This window comes from Heptranchias perlo, chromosome 16 (assembly GCF_035084215.1).
Source record: "Heptranchias perlo isolate sHepPer1 chromosome 16, sHepPer1.hap1, whole genome shotgun sequence".
In the NCBI taxonomy this organism is placed as follows: domain Eukaryota; kingdom Metazoa; phylum Chordata; class Chondrichthyes; order Hexanchiformes; family Hexanchidae; genus Heptranchias; species Heptranchias perlo.
In genome coordinates this window covers 40,012,217-40,027,888 of record NC_090340.1, presented here as the reverse complement: position 1 = coordinate 40,027,888, position 15,672 = coordinate 40,012,217, and the positions used below count along the sequence as shown (strand labels likewise).

The 15,672-nt window shown below is 42.0% G+C and overlaps 1 protein-coding gene across 1 annotated transcript in view; it reads left to right on the top strand.

The window, feature by feature from the left end:
* The window catches only part of LOC137333698 (PH domain leucine-rich repeat-containing protein phosphatase 2-like), a 146,194-nt gene that overhangs the window by 75,997 nt on the left and 54,525 nt on the right, over positions 1-15,672 (top strand). Inside the window, exon 6 of the mRNA XM_067997996.1 lies at positions 4,367-4,515. Coding sequence (XP_067854097.1) covers positions 4,367-4,515 — 149 coding nt within the window. The remainder of the gene's footprint in view (positions 1-4,366; positions 4,516-15,672) is intronic.

The following is a 15,672-nucleotide window of genomic DNA, read 5'->3' as shown; positions in this document are numbered from 1 at the left end:
TTAACAAATATATTACATATTGGTTTTAAAAAAAAATGGAGGTTATAAATATACAATGAATTGAATTAGCAGACAGAGAATTAGAAATGGAAGTAATGACAGACACATATACGATGGCTACACAGTTATGCTATGGCTTTGAATGCACTGGCTAGAACACACTTGGGAAAACTTGTTCAGTTTTGGTTCCCATGCCCCAAAAAAGATGTACTTGTATTGGAAAGGTCACAGAAAAAGGCAACAAGTATGATCTCAAGTGTAATGGGGATGCTGTGAGGAAAGATTGGAGAAGCTTTGGGTTTACAGTTGGGAATGATAATGATTAAGGAGGGATTTCATTGAAATATATATGATATAGATATGATAAAACAAATTATTACTTTAAAATATGCCAGGAAAATAAGACCAGAAGAGACAAAAGAAAATTAGTGAAAAGTGAAATACCTTTACTCGATGTGGTAAGTGCTTGGAATAATCGGTCTGGCAATGTCGTAGAGGCAAAACATGAGGATTGTTCAAAATATAGTTGGCTGCTGTGATGAAAGAGTCGAGGGATGAGCTTAGATAGCCAAAATGGGGAGCAGGTTAGTCGCCACCTCCGTTAGAACCGGAAGTGGGTGGGTTGGGGTCAGTCAGTTTTCCAATTTTTTCAAATTTTAACCTCCCGCTCGTCCTGGGGGGTTAAAATTCCCCCCGTTATTTATTTAGAAGAGAACTGTTGTTTGAAAGACTAAAATAAAGTGCCTCACCAGGCTGGCAAATGGGGGAAAGGTGGCAGTTTTATGAAACAAGGGGGCATAAAGAATTGAGCAATCAAGAAGACATCTTTCAGAGGCAGATGTGTACATGTGCCTCGCATCATTGCAACATCTTGTGTTGCTAAGTCCTTTGGCTTTTTTGGACACAATACATGGCTGTATTTTTGCTTCAGAGCTCGCCTGTATATCCCACATACCAATTATTTAGGTAAGTCTTTCTTTTTGCGCCCCCCCCGCCCCCCGGAATAAATCGTCATTGTACCAGTTGCTAAATCTATTGTACTTTCTCAACTGTTGAAATGTGTTATAGCTGTAAATATGTTTTAGTAATGTGAACAGTGCTTGCACTCTGCACTATCTGGCCAGTGCTTCACTCTGTCCATCTATACAATTCTTCAGAAGTTCTGATGCATACAATGTCTATACTTCCACTCCTACGTGTCCTCAAGTTTCCGCCCCTGCCACAGCACTGAAACGGCCCTAATCAAAGTCACATATTGCGTCGTCTGTGATGGTGACCATGGTGCACTATCCCTCCTCATCCTTTTTGACCTCTCTGCAGCCTTAGATATGGTTGACCACACCATCCTCCTTCAATGCCTCTGCTCCATTGTCCAGCTCAGTCGAAGTGTCTTTGGTTGCACTCTTACCTATCCAATCATAGAGAATCTCCAGTAATGGCTTCTCTTCCTGCCTCTGCACTATTACCTCTGGAATCCCCCAAGTATCTACCCTCACCCTCCTCCTCTTCCTCATCTATGTGCTGCCTCTTGGAGACATCTTTCAAAGACACGGGGCATAATTTTGGGGGTGGGTTGGAAGGTAAAAATGTAAAACCTGACCGTCAATCCGTCCACTTCCGGTTTTAACGTTGGCAGGTCAGGGGGCCAGCAATCAACCTGCTCTCAGGAGGCCGGTTGGTCAGTAAAACCTTTTAAAGAGGCTGCGGGCCTCCATTTTTAATAGTTTTTTTTGTTTTTAACTCCTCGGAGCTGGGATTCCCGAGCCTTCTGATTCATGCCACGTAAGAGGACGCGAGAAGGCCGGATCCACAGGTAAGTGCCTTTATTGCACTGTTTGTGGGCCAGGAGGAACGGGAGTGTTTCCTCCAGGCCCAACAAGCTTACATGCCATGATCACCGCCCACCGCCACCCCCCCCCACCCCTGTGTCCGAGTAAATATCGGGGCCATGGAGTCGGGTTCTGCAGGTACACTGACAATACACGACTCTACCTCTTCACCGCCTCTGTTGTCAGACTGCTTGTCTGACATCCAGTTGTAGATGAGCCATAATTTCCTCCAGTTAAACATCAAGAAGCCCCGAAGCCATCGTCTGCGGCCCTCGCCACAAGCTCCATACCCTTGCCACCGATTCTATCCCCCTCCCTGGCCCATGTTTCAGATTGAACCAGACTGTTTACAACCATGGCACTCTATTTGACCCTGTGCTGAGATACTGACCCTATATCCTCTTTATCACAAAGACACCTGCATTCATTTCAATAACATTGCCCACCTCTGCCCCTACCGCAGTCCATCTACTGCTGAAACCCTCATTCATGACTCTGTCACCTCCAGATGACTATTTCATTGCTCTCCTGGCTTGCTTCCCATCCTCTAGTCTTCTTAAACTTCAGCTCATCCAAAACTTTGCTGCCTCATCCTATCTTATGTCAGGTAGCGACTGTGCTGACCTATTTAGCTCCCAGTCCCCCATCGCCTCAAACTTAAAATTTTCATTCTCCTGTTTAAATCCCTTTTGTGGCCTCGCCCCTTGCTATCTGTGTAACTTTCTCCAGCCCTACTGCATCTTGTGCATCCCTCATCCCTTCGCCCCACTGATGGCCATGCTTAGGACCTATACTCTGGTAATCCCTCTCTGAACCTCTGCACCTCCCTCTCCCCCTTAAAACCCACCTCTTTGACCAAGTTTTTACCTTCCTAATATCTCCTTTTTTGTCTTGGCGTACATTTTTTAAATGTTTCTATGAATCTATTTGGGACGTTTTTCTATGTTAAAGGCAGTATTTAAATGCAAGTTGTTGTTGTTGTGTTCTGCGTTCTGCCTCCATACAAATGATGCTACTGAAAGTCCAAACCACACATTCTCATTCATGGTGATGTATTTAGGTGCGATAGAGTTGTTGGAGACTGTTAGCTACTGCAGCTCCTAAATGAATGCCTGAATGTCTAAAAACTAGGGACCACGATGAAATAGAAGCTAGTAATGAACCTACTGTATTTTTGAAACCCTGTGTTTTTTCTATATTTGAATAGAATGGGCCTATACTTTCAGGAGCTTAGAAGAATGAGGTTGAGAGGTGATCTCATTGAAACATATAAGATTCCGAGGGGGCTTGACAGGGTAGATGCTGAGAGGTTGTTTCCCCTGGCTGGAGAGTCCAGAACTAGGGAGCAAAGTCTCAGGATAAGGGGTTGGCCATTTAAGACTGAGATGAGGAGGAATTTCTTCACTGAGGGTAATGAATCTTTGGAATTCTCTATCCCAGAGGGCTGTGGATGCTGAATATGTTCAAGGCTGAGATAGATAGATTTTTGGACTCTAGGGGAATCAAGGGATATGGGGATCGGGCAGGAAAGTGTTGAGGTTGAAGATCAGCCATGATCTGATTGAATGGTGGAGCAGGCTCGAGGGGCCATATGGCCTACTCCTCCTATTTCTTATGTTCTTATATTTGAAATTAATATGGCTTTATATTTGAATACCTTTTTATTTTGCAGAAATGATCTGAATATTAGTCTTTCTAGTTACCAAAAAATGTGATTAATTTGTGTGTACAGAACATTCCCTTGTTGCCTATCCACAAGTTTTGGAGGGTGGTAGTTTCTGAAGTGATTTCCTTGACCATTTCAGAAGTTTACAGATTCATTCAGAGCAGTAGTTTTTAGAAAGACTTTGCACATTTCAAATACTGCTCAAAAATCTCTTCTTTAGTTTGCTATTTATAACATTTGAATGCAAATTCTTGTAAACAACTTTTCTGTATCTTCCCAGTGACTTAGCTGGATAAGCCAGTAAATAGATGAGCCACACAGACCATCTCTGGTTCGATCCCAAATGTGTGCTGAATTAGCTGATCTGTAAACGCTGTCGGTGCAGCTGGGTTTTGGAGGGAAAATCAGCTGGAGTTCTCGTTCTCTAAGTCATGTTGTAATTATGTGTGCGGATGTCTGGTGAAGTCAGAATTGGGCTCTGCTATTATGCCTTGCAGTTGAATAGGCTGCAGTCACTAGGCCTGCACAAGAAGAATGGGCACTTGTGCAATATACCAGCGAGTTCATGGTGGCTGTGGATGTCTATCAGGTTTTTTTAGAAGGGACAGTGGGGTGTTCAGATATTACATGATATTAAAACCAAAATGCTAGTAACTACATACTGGATCAGAGTATACAGTTTTCACCGTTGAATTTATCTTTGTATGTTACATTATTTTTAAATTTAAGCCATATTAAAACAGTTATCATGAGTTTTTTAGATTACCAGTCTTTTTATTTTAATAACTGCGGTCAGTACAGTTTCCTGTTTTAGTTGCTATTAGCCTTCTACAGTAACAGGCCAACTAACTAATGGTTGGTTTATTTGCAGGTTGTCTCTCAGCGAATCGGTACTGTTGATCTGTCATGTTACAGCCTTGAGGAACTTCCTGAGTATCTCTTTTTCAGTCAAGATATAACACATCTTAATCTACGGCATAATTTTATGCAGGCTGATGCTGGACTCTGCAATCTTAACAGGTATCTAAAACATTTATGTGGGCTTTTTCATTTGTCCCTTCATGATACTCTCGTTAGCTCTTCCCTATTTCTCTCCCACTCTTAACATGATTCACCTTTGGGTAGGAAGGGCAATAGAAGAGAAGGGGAAAAGAAAACTGATGAAGCCCATTCAATGGTGTTGCAATTGTAATATGTGAACTAAACTGCTGCACCCTCCCAGCTAAAGGCTAACACATGCAGTCCAATGGTGGGAGTAAAAATAAGAGAATCCAAGTAGAAAATAACGGGTCAAAATTGTAGTTACCTTTTTGAGAATTTGGATATTCTAAAAACTTTTTAATACTGTTTACTTTTTGTAGTATCAACGCCCCTTTAGAATATACACATTTTTGTATGCAATAACTTCTAAAAATGTAAATATTTTCTGTACTTAACTGAAAAATTGAACCCACACGTAATTCATGGTATATACAGGTATAATGCAAAGGAAAATATACATTGCTGGCGGCTGTTGAACTTCATGATAGCTAAAGCCCACAAGCAAATGCCTTAAAAGCTAAGGACCAAGATAGAAGACAAGTGCTTTGGGAGGTGGGAAAGTTTCTCCACATAACTGAAGTCCCTCATCCATGGCACCATTCCAGTAAATTTCTTCTGCACCCGCTCTTAAGGCCTTGACATCCTTCTGAAAGTGTGGTGCCCAGAATTGAACACAATACTCCAGCTGGGGCATAACCAGTATTTTATAAAGGTTTAGCAAACTTCCTTGCTTTTGTACTCTATGCTTCTATTTATAAAGCCAAGGATCCCATATGGTTTTTTAACAGCCTTCTCAACTTGTCCTGCCACCTTCAAAGATTTGTGTATGTGCACTGCCAGGTCTCTCTGTTCCTGTGCCCCCTTCAAAATTGTACCATTTAGTTTGTATTGCCTCTTCATTCTTCCTACCAAATGCATTACTTCACACTTCTCTGTGTTAAATTTCATCCACTTTGTGTCTGCCCGTTTCACCAGTCTGTCTGTTCTCCTGTGCGAAAAACATGAGCCTCAAGTGCATGCAGGGCAATCATAGAGCAAGCAAGGACTTGCTGTTTGTAACCCCCCCCTGTCCCCATCCATGGAAAATTGCAGCAAATTAATTTTTAAGGTTAACTAGAATTTTTTTTGCTATGATGCATCAGAATAAGCTAAAGAATTAACTCAACTTTTTTTTGAGTTAAACGTTGAAACCAAAAATGTATATGCTAGCTGCTGTCCCACAACTGCAGTTGGCAAATAAGATCCTATGTGTCCTAGGCCCCAACATCTTTAGCTGCTTCATCAATGACCTTCCCTCCATCATCAGGTCAGAAATGGGGATGTTCGCTGAAGATTGCACAGTGTTCAGTTCCATTCGCAACCCCTCAGACAATGAAGCAGTCCGTGCCCGCATGCAGCAAGACCTGGACAACATCCAGGCATGGGTTCATCAGTGGCAAGTAACATTCGTGCCAGGCAATGACCATCTCCAACAAGAGAGAGTCTAACCACCTCCCCTTGACATTCAACGGCATTACCATCACCGAATCCCCCACCATCAACATCCTGGGGGTCACCATTGACCAGAAACTTAACTGGACCAGCCACATAAATACTGTGGCTGCAAGAGCAGGTCAGAGGCTGGGTATTCTGTGGCGAGTGACTCACCTCCTGACTCCCCAAAGCTTTTCCACTATCTACAAGGCACAAGTCAGGAGTGTGATGGAATACTCTCCACTTGCCTGGATGAGTGCAGCTCCAACAACACTCAAGAAGCTCGACACCATCCAGGACAAAGCAGCCCGCTTGATTGGCACCCCATCCACCACCCTAAACATTCACTCCCTTCACCACCGGCGCACAGTGGCTGCAGTGTGTACCATCCACAGGATGCACCGCAGCAACTCGCCAAGGCTTCTTCGACAGCACCTCCCAAATCCGCGACCTCTACCACCTAAAATGACAAGGACAGCAGGCACACGGGAACAACACTACCTGCAGGTTTCCCCTCCAAGTCACACCATCCCGACTTGGAAATATATCGCCGTTCCTTCATCGTTGCTGGGTCAAAATCCTGGAACTCCCTTCCTAAGAGCAATGTGGGAGAACCTTCACCAGACGGACTGCAGCGGTTCAAGAAGGCGGCTCACCACCACCTTCTCAAGGGCAATTAGGGATGGGCAATAAATGCTGGCCTTGCCAGCGACGCCCATATCCCATAAATGAATTTTAAAAAATCAAGTTGAGAAATCCAGTGAGCAGGGAACCACTCCGAACAGGTCTTTAAATTTTATAGTGTGTTCCATATGATTCCGACAACCACATTTTTTTTATTTGTTGAAGAATAGTTGTTTGAGTTCTGAGTATGAACATGTTCTGAAAGTACAAATAGCACTATTTAAGTTTAATGGGATTATAAACATTTTAAGTTATTTTGATAACACTACATACTGTTGCAGATATTTGATAAAGAAACAAATTAGTTTAGTATTTTCTGAAGTTTTAAATATTCTTGGCCTTCAGTGTAAAAACTCACCGTAAACAGATAGCCATTGAAGAGCTTGCACAAAAAAGGTTACTTATTTACGTAAGAGGTATGTGTGAGGGAACAGCTTGATTTTAATTATTCACCTGCTGTGGGTGAGGAAAATGCTAATCAAAATGCACTTATTTCTGGGAAACTGTCTTATAAATTTCTTTCCAAATTCTTTCACTGCCAGATCCTAGCAACCCACCCATTTGCAACAACGTATCCTCATTGTGTGCAATGCGTTGGGCAATCCAGTATATACAATTTGTTGTATTTTACTGGCAATTTTCCAGGATGCAAAGACATTACATTTCAATTATTTATTGAAAAACCCGAGGCATTCAAGATCACTTGGAATGACCTGTTCTTTTTTTATTACAAAAATGTAAATATATTGATGGAAACAATGTATCTGCAGGGGGAAAATTGTATTTTTAGAAGCTCCATAAGTCTGGGACAGAAACTCAGCAACGTTAGTTGTATTTAGTGCTCAAATTGCGTATTTGACCTTGTTCTTTATCTGAATTGCATTCAGTTCCATGCTGCATCACTTTTAAGATCCATTGTAGAAATTGTATCTTTTGACTTTTCACCGACATGCAGCACGTATAAATTGCTAGACTTAAATTTCTTAATTTGAGCATTTCGCTATTTAAAATGTATACCAAGATCTCCGTGCGTCCCTGATAAATGGGTATATTTTGTGAAGTAGATGTTTTTTCAGTTAACTAAAATTTATTGTTCTTTTCTCGGTAAAAGACCTCAGTTTATTCTGTCCTTTTCTTTTTGCTACTGTGGGCATTAGATAGAAAACCAGGTGGTTATAGTTTGTGTTGCTTTATCAGTTTATAGATATTAGCATTTTTGGAAAATGCCTTACTGGAAATGCTGAAGCCCCTTATACAGACAGTGTGACAATGTTTAGTGACCACAACATTTGAATTGAGAAGCAATTCTCTTGTGCATAGTTACTGGAATGATACTCAACTGCATTTTAAAAATATAACATATGAGAACATTTTAGAAAAGACATTGTGAAAATTTGTTTCTAATGGTTATTGTAGGGTACTGTTTACTGCCGTTCACCTGTTGGAATTTTCCCCCTCCCCACAATTGATGGGAAGTGTCTTTGACCATATGATGGTTGACAGATTAAATAATTTCCTGCAGTCTCTGTCTAAAGCAAGAGTTTGTTCTACACACAGCTGTAGACTGGCTTTGCAGTTGATGTGGTTCCTGATATATTGGCCTGTAATTTCCTGCCAATTTGCACCCAAAAACTGGCGTCATTGCGGGGCCATGCCAATTTCCGGCGCAAAAGATGAAGGAAATTCAAGTGTAAATGACTTGCACCTATTCTTGCACTGCGGCTGAAATTCCTCAGTCTTTTGCTCCAGTTCTTTAAAGTCCTCATCATGCCCTCCGTTGCTCATTAGCATAGCCCCACCCCATCCGAAAGAGCTTACGACGTCGATATCGTGCATTTACGCAGGTTTAGAATGGGTGTAAATTTCCACTCAAAAGCGAACACGCTTCCATTGAATTTGCCCTCTCTTCAAAGAGATTGGAAAATGTAATCCCTGTGCTGGAATGCACACGGTCTCATTTTATTTGGGCTTGTTTGCTCCTTGTATTCATTCCTGAGCTATTTAATGCGTTGCAAGTACTTCCAAGGCAGCTACATAGAAGTCAGTGAGATGAAGCACAATAAGTGAATCTCAACCATTAACCCACCCTTTGTTTCAGGGCTGACTTCTGTGAAATGCAAAACTTTAATTGCCCATGATTACATATATTTGTGTAAAAGCATAGCAACAAATCTGGGGTATCTTTTTATGATCTGGTTAAGGAACAAAGGCAAAAAAGTTTAAACCCACAGTAATGAAATAACAAATTTGGCACTGCAATCTGTGGAAAAATAAATACCTAACAGTTGTAATAGCATGCGCATAAACACACATAGCGTGATAACCAAGGTTGGTGAGCTGCAGGCTCAAGTCGCCACATGGGACTATGATATAGTGGCAATAACAGAGACCTGGCTCAAAGAAGGGGAGGATTAGGTACTTAATATTCCTGGCTACAAGGTATTCAGGAAAGGTAGGGATGGAAAGAAAGGAGGGGGTGGTAGTAATGATAAAAGAAACTATTATAGCACCGGAAAGGATGATGTAGTTGAGGGGTCAAAGACGCAATCTATTTGGTTGGAATTAAGGAACAATAGAAGAGCTATTACGCCGCTGCGTGTATACTATAGGCCACCAAATAATGGGAAGGAGATAGAGGAGAAAATTTACAGGCAAATTACAGAAAGATGCAAGAACTATAGGGTAGTGATAATGGAGGACTTCAATTATCCCAATATAGACTGGGTCAGTAACAGTGTAAAGGGTAAAGAGGGGAAGGAATTCCTGAACTATGTTCAAGAACTTTCTGGAACAGTGTGTTTCCAGCCCAACCAGGAAGGAAACAGTGCTGGATCTAGTTCTGGGGAATGAAGTGGAACAGGCGGAACATGTTTCAGTGGGGGAGCATTTGAGGAACAATGATCATAATATCATTAGGTTTAGAATAGTTATGAAAAAGAACAAGTAACAATCAAATGTGAAAATGCTTAACTGGAGGAAGGTAAATGTCAGTGAGTTAAAAAGGGATCTTGCCCAGGTGGATTGGCATCAAAATTGGTAGGCAAAACAGTAATTGAACAATGGGTAGCCTTCAGGGAGGAGTTGGTTCGGGTACAGAGTAGACACATCCCTACGAGGGGGAAAGGAAGGGGATCCAAAGCTAGAGCTCCCTGGATGACTAAAGATATAGAGATTAAAATGAAACATAAAAAGGAGGCTTATGACGAATGTATGCTTCATAATACAGTAGAGAACCAGGCTGAATACTGAAAATACAGAGGTCTAAAAAAGGGAATAATAAGGGCAAAGAGAGAGTATGAGAATAGATTAGTGGGTAACATAAAAGGGAACCCAAAAGTCTCTCATAGACATATAAAAGAATAGTCAAAGAAAGGGATAGGGACAAAAAAAATCTTCTTGTGGAGACAGAGGGTATGGCTGAGGTACTGAATGGATACTTCGCATCGGTCTTTAATCGATAAGAGGATGCTGCCATTGTAGCAGTAAAGGAGATGGTAGTAGCGATATTGGATAGGATAAAAATAAAGAGAAGGTACTTAAAAGATTGGCAGTACTCGAAGAGGAAAAGTCACCCTGTCCAGATGGGATGCATCCTAGGTTACTGAGGGAAGTAAGGGTGGAAATTGTGGGGGGTCTCTTCAAATCCTCCTTAGGTATGGGGATGGTGCCGGAGGACTGGAGGATTGCAGATGTTATACCCTTGTTCAAAAAAGGGGAGAGGAATAAACCCACCAATTACAGGCCATTCAGCTTAACACTGGTGGTGGGGAAACTTTGAGACAATAATCTGGGACAAAATTAATTGGCACTTGGAGAAGTATGGGCTAATAAATGAAAATCAGCATGGATTTGTTAAAGGAAAATCATGTTTGACTAACTTGATTGAGTTCTTTGAAGTAACAGAGAGGGTTGATGTGGGTAGTGCGGTTGATGTTGTCTATATGGACTTTCAAAAGGCATTTGATAAAGTACCGCATAATAGACTTGTTAGTAAAATTAAACCCCATGAGATTAAAGGGACAGTGGCAGCGTGGATACAAAATTGGCTTGTGGACAGAAAGCAGAGAGTAGTGGTGAACGATTGTTTTTCAGACTGTAGGGAAGTAGACAGTGGTGTTCCCCAGGGGTCGGTATTATGACCACTGCTCTTTTTGATATGTATTAGTGACCTGTACTTGGGTATAGAGTATAAATTCAATGTTTGCAGATGACATGAAACTCTGAAATGCAGCAAACAATGTGGAGGATAGTAACAGACTTCAGGAGGACATAGACAGACTGGTGAAATGGGCAGATACATGGCAGATGAAATTTAAAGCATTTTGGGAGGAAGAATGAGGAGAGGCAATATAAACTAAATGGTACAATTTTAAAGGGGGTGCATAAACAAAGACCTTGGGGTGCCCATACACAAATCTTTGAAGGTGGCAGGACAAGTTGAGAAGGCAGTTTTTAAAAAGAAAAGCATATGGATCCTGGGCTTTATTAATAAAGGCATAGAGCACAAAAGCAAGGAAGTTATGCTCAACCTTTATAAAGCACTGGTTAGGCCTTAGCTGGAGTATTGTGTTCATTTCTAGGCACTGTACTTCAGGAAGGATGTCAAGGCCTTAGAGGCGGTGCAGAAGAGATTTACTAGAATGGTACCAGGGATGAGGGACTTCAGTTACGTGGTGAGACTGGAGAAGCTGGGGTTGTTCTCTTTAGAGCAGAGATGGTTAAGGGGAGATTTGATAGAGGTGTTCAAGATCATGAACAGTTTTGATAGAGTAAATAAGGAGAAACTGTTCCCAGTGGCAGAAGGGTAGGTAACCAGAGAATACAGATTTAAGGTAATCGGCGACATGAGGAAACATTTTTTTGCGTGGCAAGTTGTAAAGATCTGGAATGCAGTGCCTGAAATGGTGGTGGAAGTGGATTCAATGGTAACTTTCAAAAGGGAATTGGATAAATACTTGAAGGGAAAAAATTTACATGTCAATGGGGAAAGAACAGGGGAATGGGACTGGTTGGATTGCACTTTCAAAAAGCCAGCACAGGGACGATGGACAGAATGGCTGCCTCCTTTGCTGTACCTACTATGATGGTATGAAACTATTAGTGCAACGATAACATGGGCCTCAACTTTAAGCAGACTTCTTCCCTCAAGAAATGTATTCCCGCCTATTCGCCTTCGTTTAGTGTGGGTGCGTGGCAAATAAACAGTACAAAACTCAGAGTTCAGTCCTTTCTGGGGGGAAAATACAAAGAATCAAGAATATTTTTCAAAACTTATATAGTGGGTTTGGTCTGGGCTCCAGTGCTTGCATGGGGTAACCCTTTTGTTTAGGAACTGGGAAAATAGTCCCGCATAACATTTTTGCCCATTTAAGACTTCATAGTTTATGTTAAATCACAATGACGCATACTACCTTCATTGCAAGGGGGTTGGAGTACAAGAGTAAGGAAGTCTTGCTGCAACTGTACAGGGCTTTGGTGAGACCACACCTAGAGTACTGTGTGCAGTTTTGGTCTCCTTACCCAGGGAAGGATATACTTGCCTTCGAGGCGGTGCAATGAAGGTTCACTAGATTGATTCCTGGGAGAAGAGAGTTATCCAGTGAGGAAAGATTGAGTAGAATGGGCCTATTCTCTCTGGAGTTTAGAAGAATGAGATGATCTCATTGATAAATATAAGATTCTAAGAGGGCTTGACAGGGTTGATGCTAAGGGGATGTTTCCTGTGGCTGGAGAGTCTAGAACTAGGGGACATAGTCTCAGGGTAAGGGGTCGAACATTTAGGACTGCGATGAGGAATTTCTTCACTTAGAGGGTTGTGAATCTTTGGAATTCTCCACCCCAGAGGGCTGTGGATGCTCAGTCGTTGAGTATATTCAAGGTTGAGATGGATAGATTTTTGGACTTGAAGGGATATGGGGATTGGGCGGGAAAGTGGAGTTGATGTCGAAGATTAGCCATTATCTTATTGAATGGCGGAGCAGGCTCGAAGGGTCATATGGCCTACTCCTGCTTTTATTTCTTATGTTCTTACCTTCTCTACAGAATTTTTTCAAATGTATTAAAGCTATTATCGTAGAATCTTACAGCACAGAAGGAGGCCATTCGGCCTGACGTGCCTGTGCCAGCTCTTTGAAAGAGCTGTCCAATTTAGTCCCTCAGCTTTTTCCCTATAACCCTGCAAATTTGTCCTCTTCCAGTACATATCCAATTGCCTTTTGAAAGTTCCTATGGAATCTGATTGTACCTTTCAGGCAGTGCATTCCAGATCTTAACAACCCTCTGTGAAAAAAATTCTCCTCATTTCCCCTTGAGTTCTTTTGCCAATTATTTTAAATCTTGACCTGTGTTTACTGGCCCACTTGCCAGAGGGAATAGTTTCTCCCTACTTGCTCTATCAAAACCCCTCAACATTTTGAATACCTCTATTAGGACTCCCCTTAACCTTCTCTGCTCTAAGGAGAACAATCCCAGCTTCTCCATTCTTTCCACATAACTGAAGTCCCTCATCCCTGGTATCTTTCATATTTTTCAAAACTTATATAGCTGTTGCACTCCTGCACTGATAAAGATGAACCTCCTTTTAATCCCCTTTGTCTGTGGTTTTCTGGGTGAGATCCTAAATGAATATTTCGCATCGGTATTTACGGTTGAGAAAGGCATGGATGTTAGGGAACTTGGGGAAATAAATAGTGATGTCTTGAGGAGTGTACATATTACAGAGAGGGAGGTGCTGGAAGTCTTAACGCGCATCAAGGTAGATAAATCTCCGGGACCTGATGAAATGTATCCCAGGACGTTATGGGAGGTTAGGGAGGAAATTGCGGGTCCCCTAGCAGAGATATTTGAATCATCCACCGCTACAGGTGAGGTGCCTGAAGATTGGAGGGTAGCAAATGTTGTGCCTTTGTTTAAGAAGGGCGTCAGGGAAAAGCCTGGGAACTACAGACCGGTGAGCCTGACATCTGTAGTGGGTAAGTTGTTAGAGGGTATTTTGAGACAGGATCTACGGGCATTTGGAGAGGCAGGGACTGATCAGGAACAGTCAGCATGGTTTTGTGAGAGGAAAATCATGTCTCACAAATTTGATTGAGTTTTTTGAAGGGGTAACCAAGAAGTTAGATGAGGGCTGTGCAGTAGACGTGGTCTACATGGACTTTAGCAAAGCCTTTGACAAGGTACCGCATGGTAGGTTGTTACATAAGGTTTAATCTCACGGGATCCAAGGTGAGGTAGCCAATTGGATACAACATTGGCTTGACGACAGAAGACAGAGGGTGGGTGTAGAGGGTTGTTTTTCAAATTGGAGGCCTGTGACCAGCGATGTGCCTCAGGGATCGGTGCTGGGTCCGCTGTTGTTTGTTATTTATATTAATGATTTGGATGAGAATTTAGGAGGCATGGTTAGTAAGTTTGCAGATGACACCAAGATTGGTGGCATTGTGGACAGTGAAGAAGGCTATCTAGGATTGCAACGGGATCTTGATAAATTGGGCCAGTGGGCCGATGAATGGCAGATGGAGTTTAATTTAGATAAATGTGAGGTGATGCATTTTGGTAGATCGAATCGGGCCAGGACCTACTCCGTTAATGGTAGGGCGTTGGGGAGAGTTATAGAACAAAGAGATCTGGGAGTACAGGTTCATAGCTCCTTGAAAGTGGAGTCACAGGTGGATAGGGTGGTGAAGAAGGCATTCAGCTTGCTTGGTTTCATTGGTCAGAACATTGAATACAGGAGTTGGGATGTCTTGTTGAAGTTGTACAAGACATTAGTTAGGCCACACTTGGAATACTGTGTACAGTTCTGGTCACCCTATTATAGAAAGGATATTATTAAACTAGAAAGAGTGCAGAAAAGATTTACAAGGATGCTACCGGGACTTGATGGTTTGACTTATAGGGAGAGGTTAGATAGACTGGGACTTTTTTCCCTGGAGGGTTAGGGGTGATCTTATAGAAGTCTATAAAATAATGAGGGGCATGGATAAGGTAGATAGTCAAAATCTTTTCCCAAAGGTAGGGGAGTCTATAACGAGGGGGCATAGATTTAAGGTGAGAGGGGAGAGATACAAAAGGGTCCAGAGGGGCAATTTTTTCACTCAAAGGGTGGTGAGTGTCTGGAATGAGCTGCCAGAGGCAGTAGTAGAGGCGGGTACAATTTTGTCTTTTAAAAAGCATTTGGACAGTTACATGGGTAAGATGGGTATAGAGGGATATGGGCCAAGTGCAGGCAATTGGGACTAGCTTAGTGGTATAAACTGGGCGACATGGACATGTTGGGCCGAAGGGCCTGTTTCCATGTTGTAAACTTCTATGATTCTATGAGAATGAAGCTGGCAGATAAGCATAAAAGCATTACTTTGGGATGCATTTGAAACTGACATATTTCAACTGACGAAATACGGCTCCATGCAGTTGGTTTGGTGAGTGTTTAATTTGACATTACTGTAGAGACTTCACTAAGTTGAGACAACGTTTAAATCACACTGGTTTTTAAGCTCTGGCGTAACAGGTGACATTAGCAAAATCGGTCTATGAAGGGGCGTAAAATGGGGCATGACTTCCCAATTAGGCTGCTGCAGGAAATTCTACTCCATTATTACTAAGTAACATGAGGTTGATCACCTTGTAATACCAAGAATTACTACTGATAGCACCACTTTTTGCCTCATGGTTGGCATGAAAGTGGACTATTGACAACTGTTGTATTTCTCTCTGTTTATGAACATTGGCAGTGAGTTGCTGCTGTTTGGACTTGAAATAGGGGCGAAGCTGGCAAGTTAGCACCCTAACCATTTCCCCTTATTTTATTTGCTGCCAGTGGCAAAGGTGGTTACTGAGAAGCTAGTCTGATAGTGCAGAAAAATCAGTTTTTAGACTAAGCTGCAATCACTCCTCTGTGTCTTGGATAACACAGACAGTATATTTTGTTTCATGCAAGATATCAGGGAATGAGTTGCTACATAGGCAGCAATTCCATTA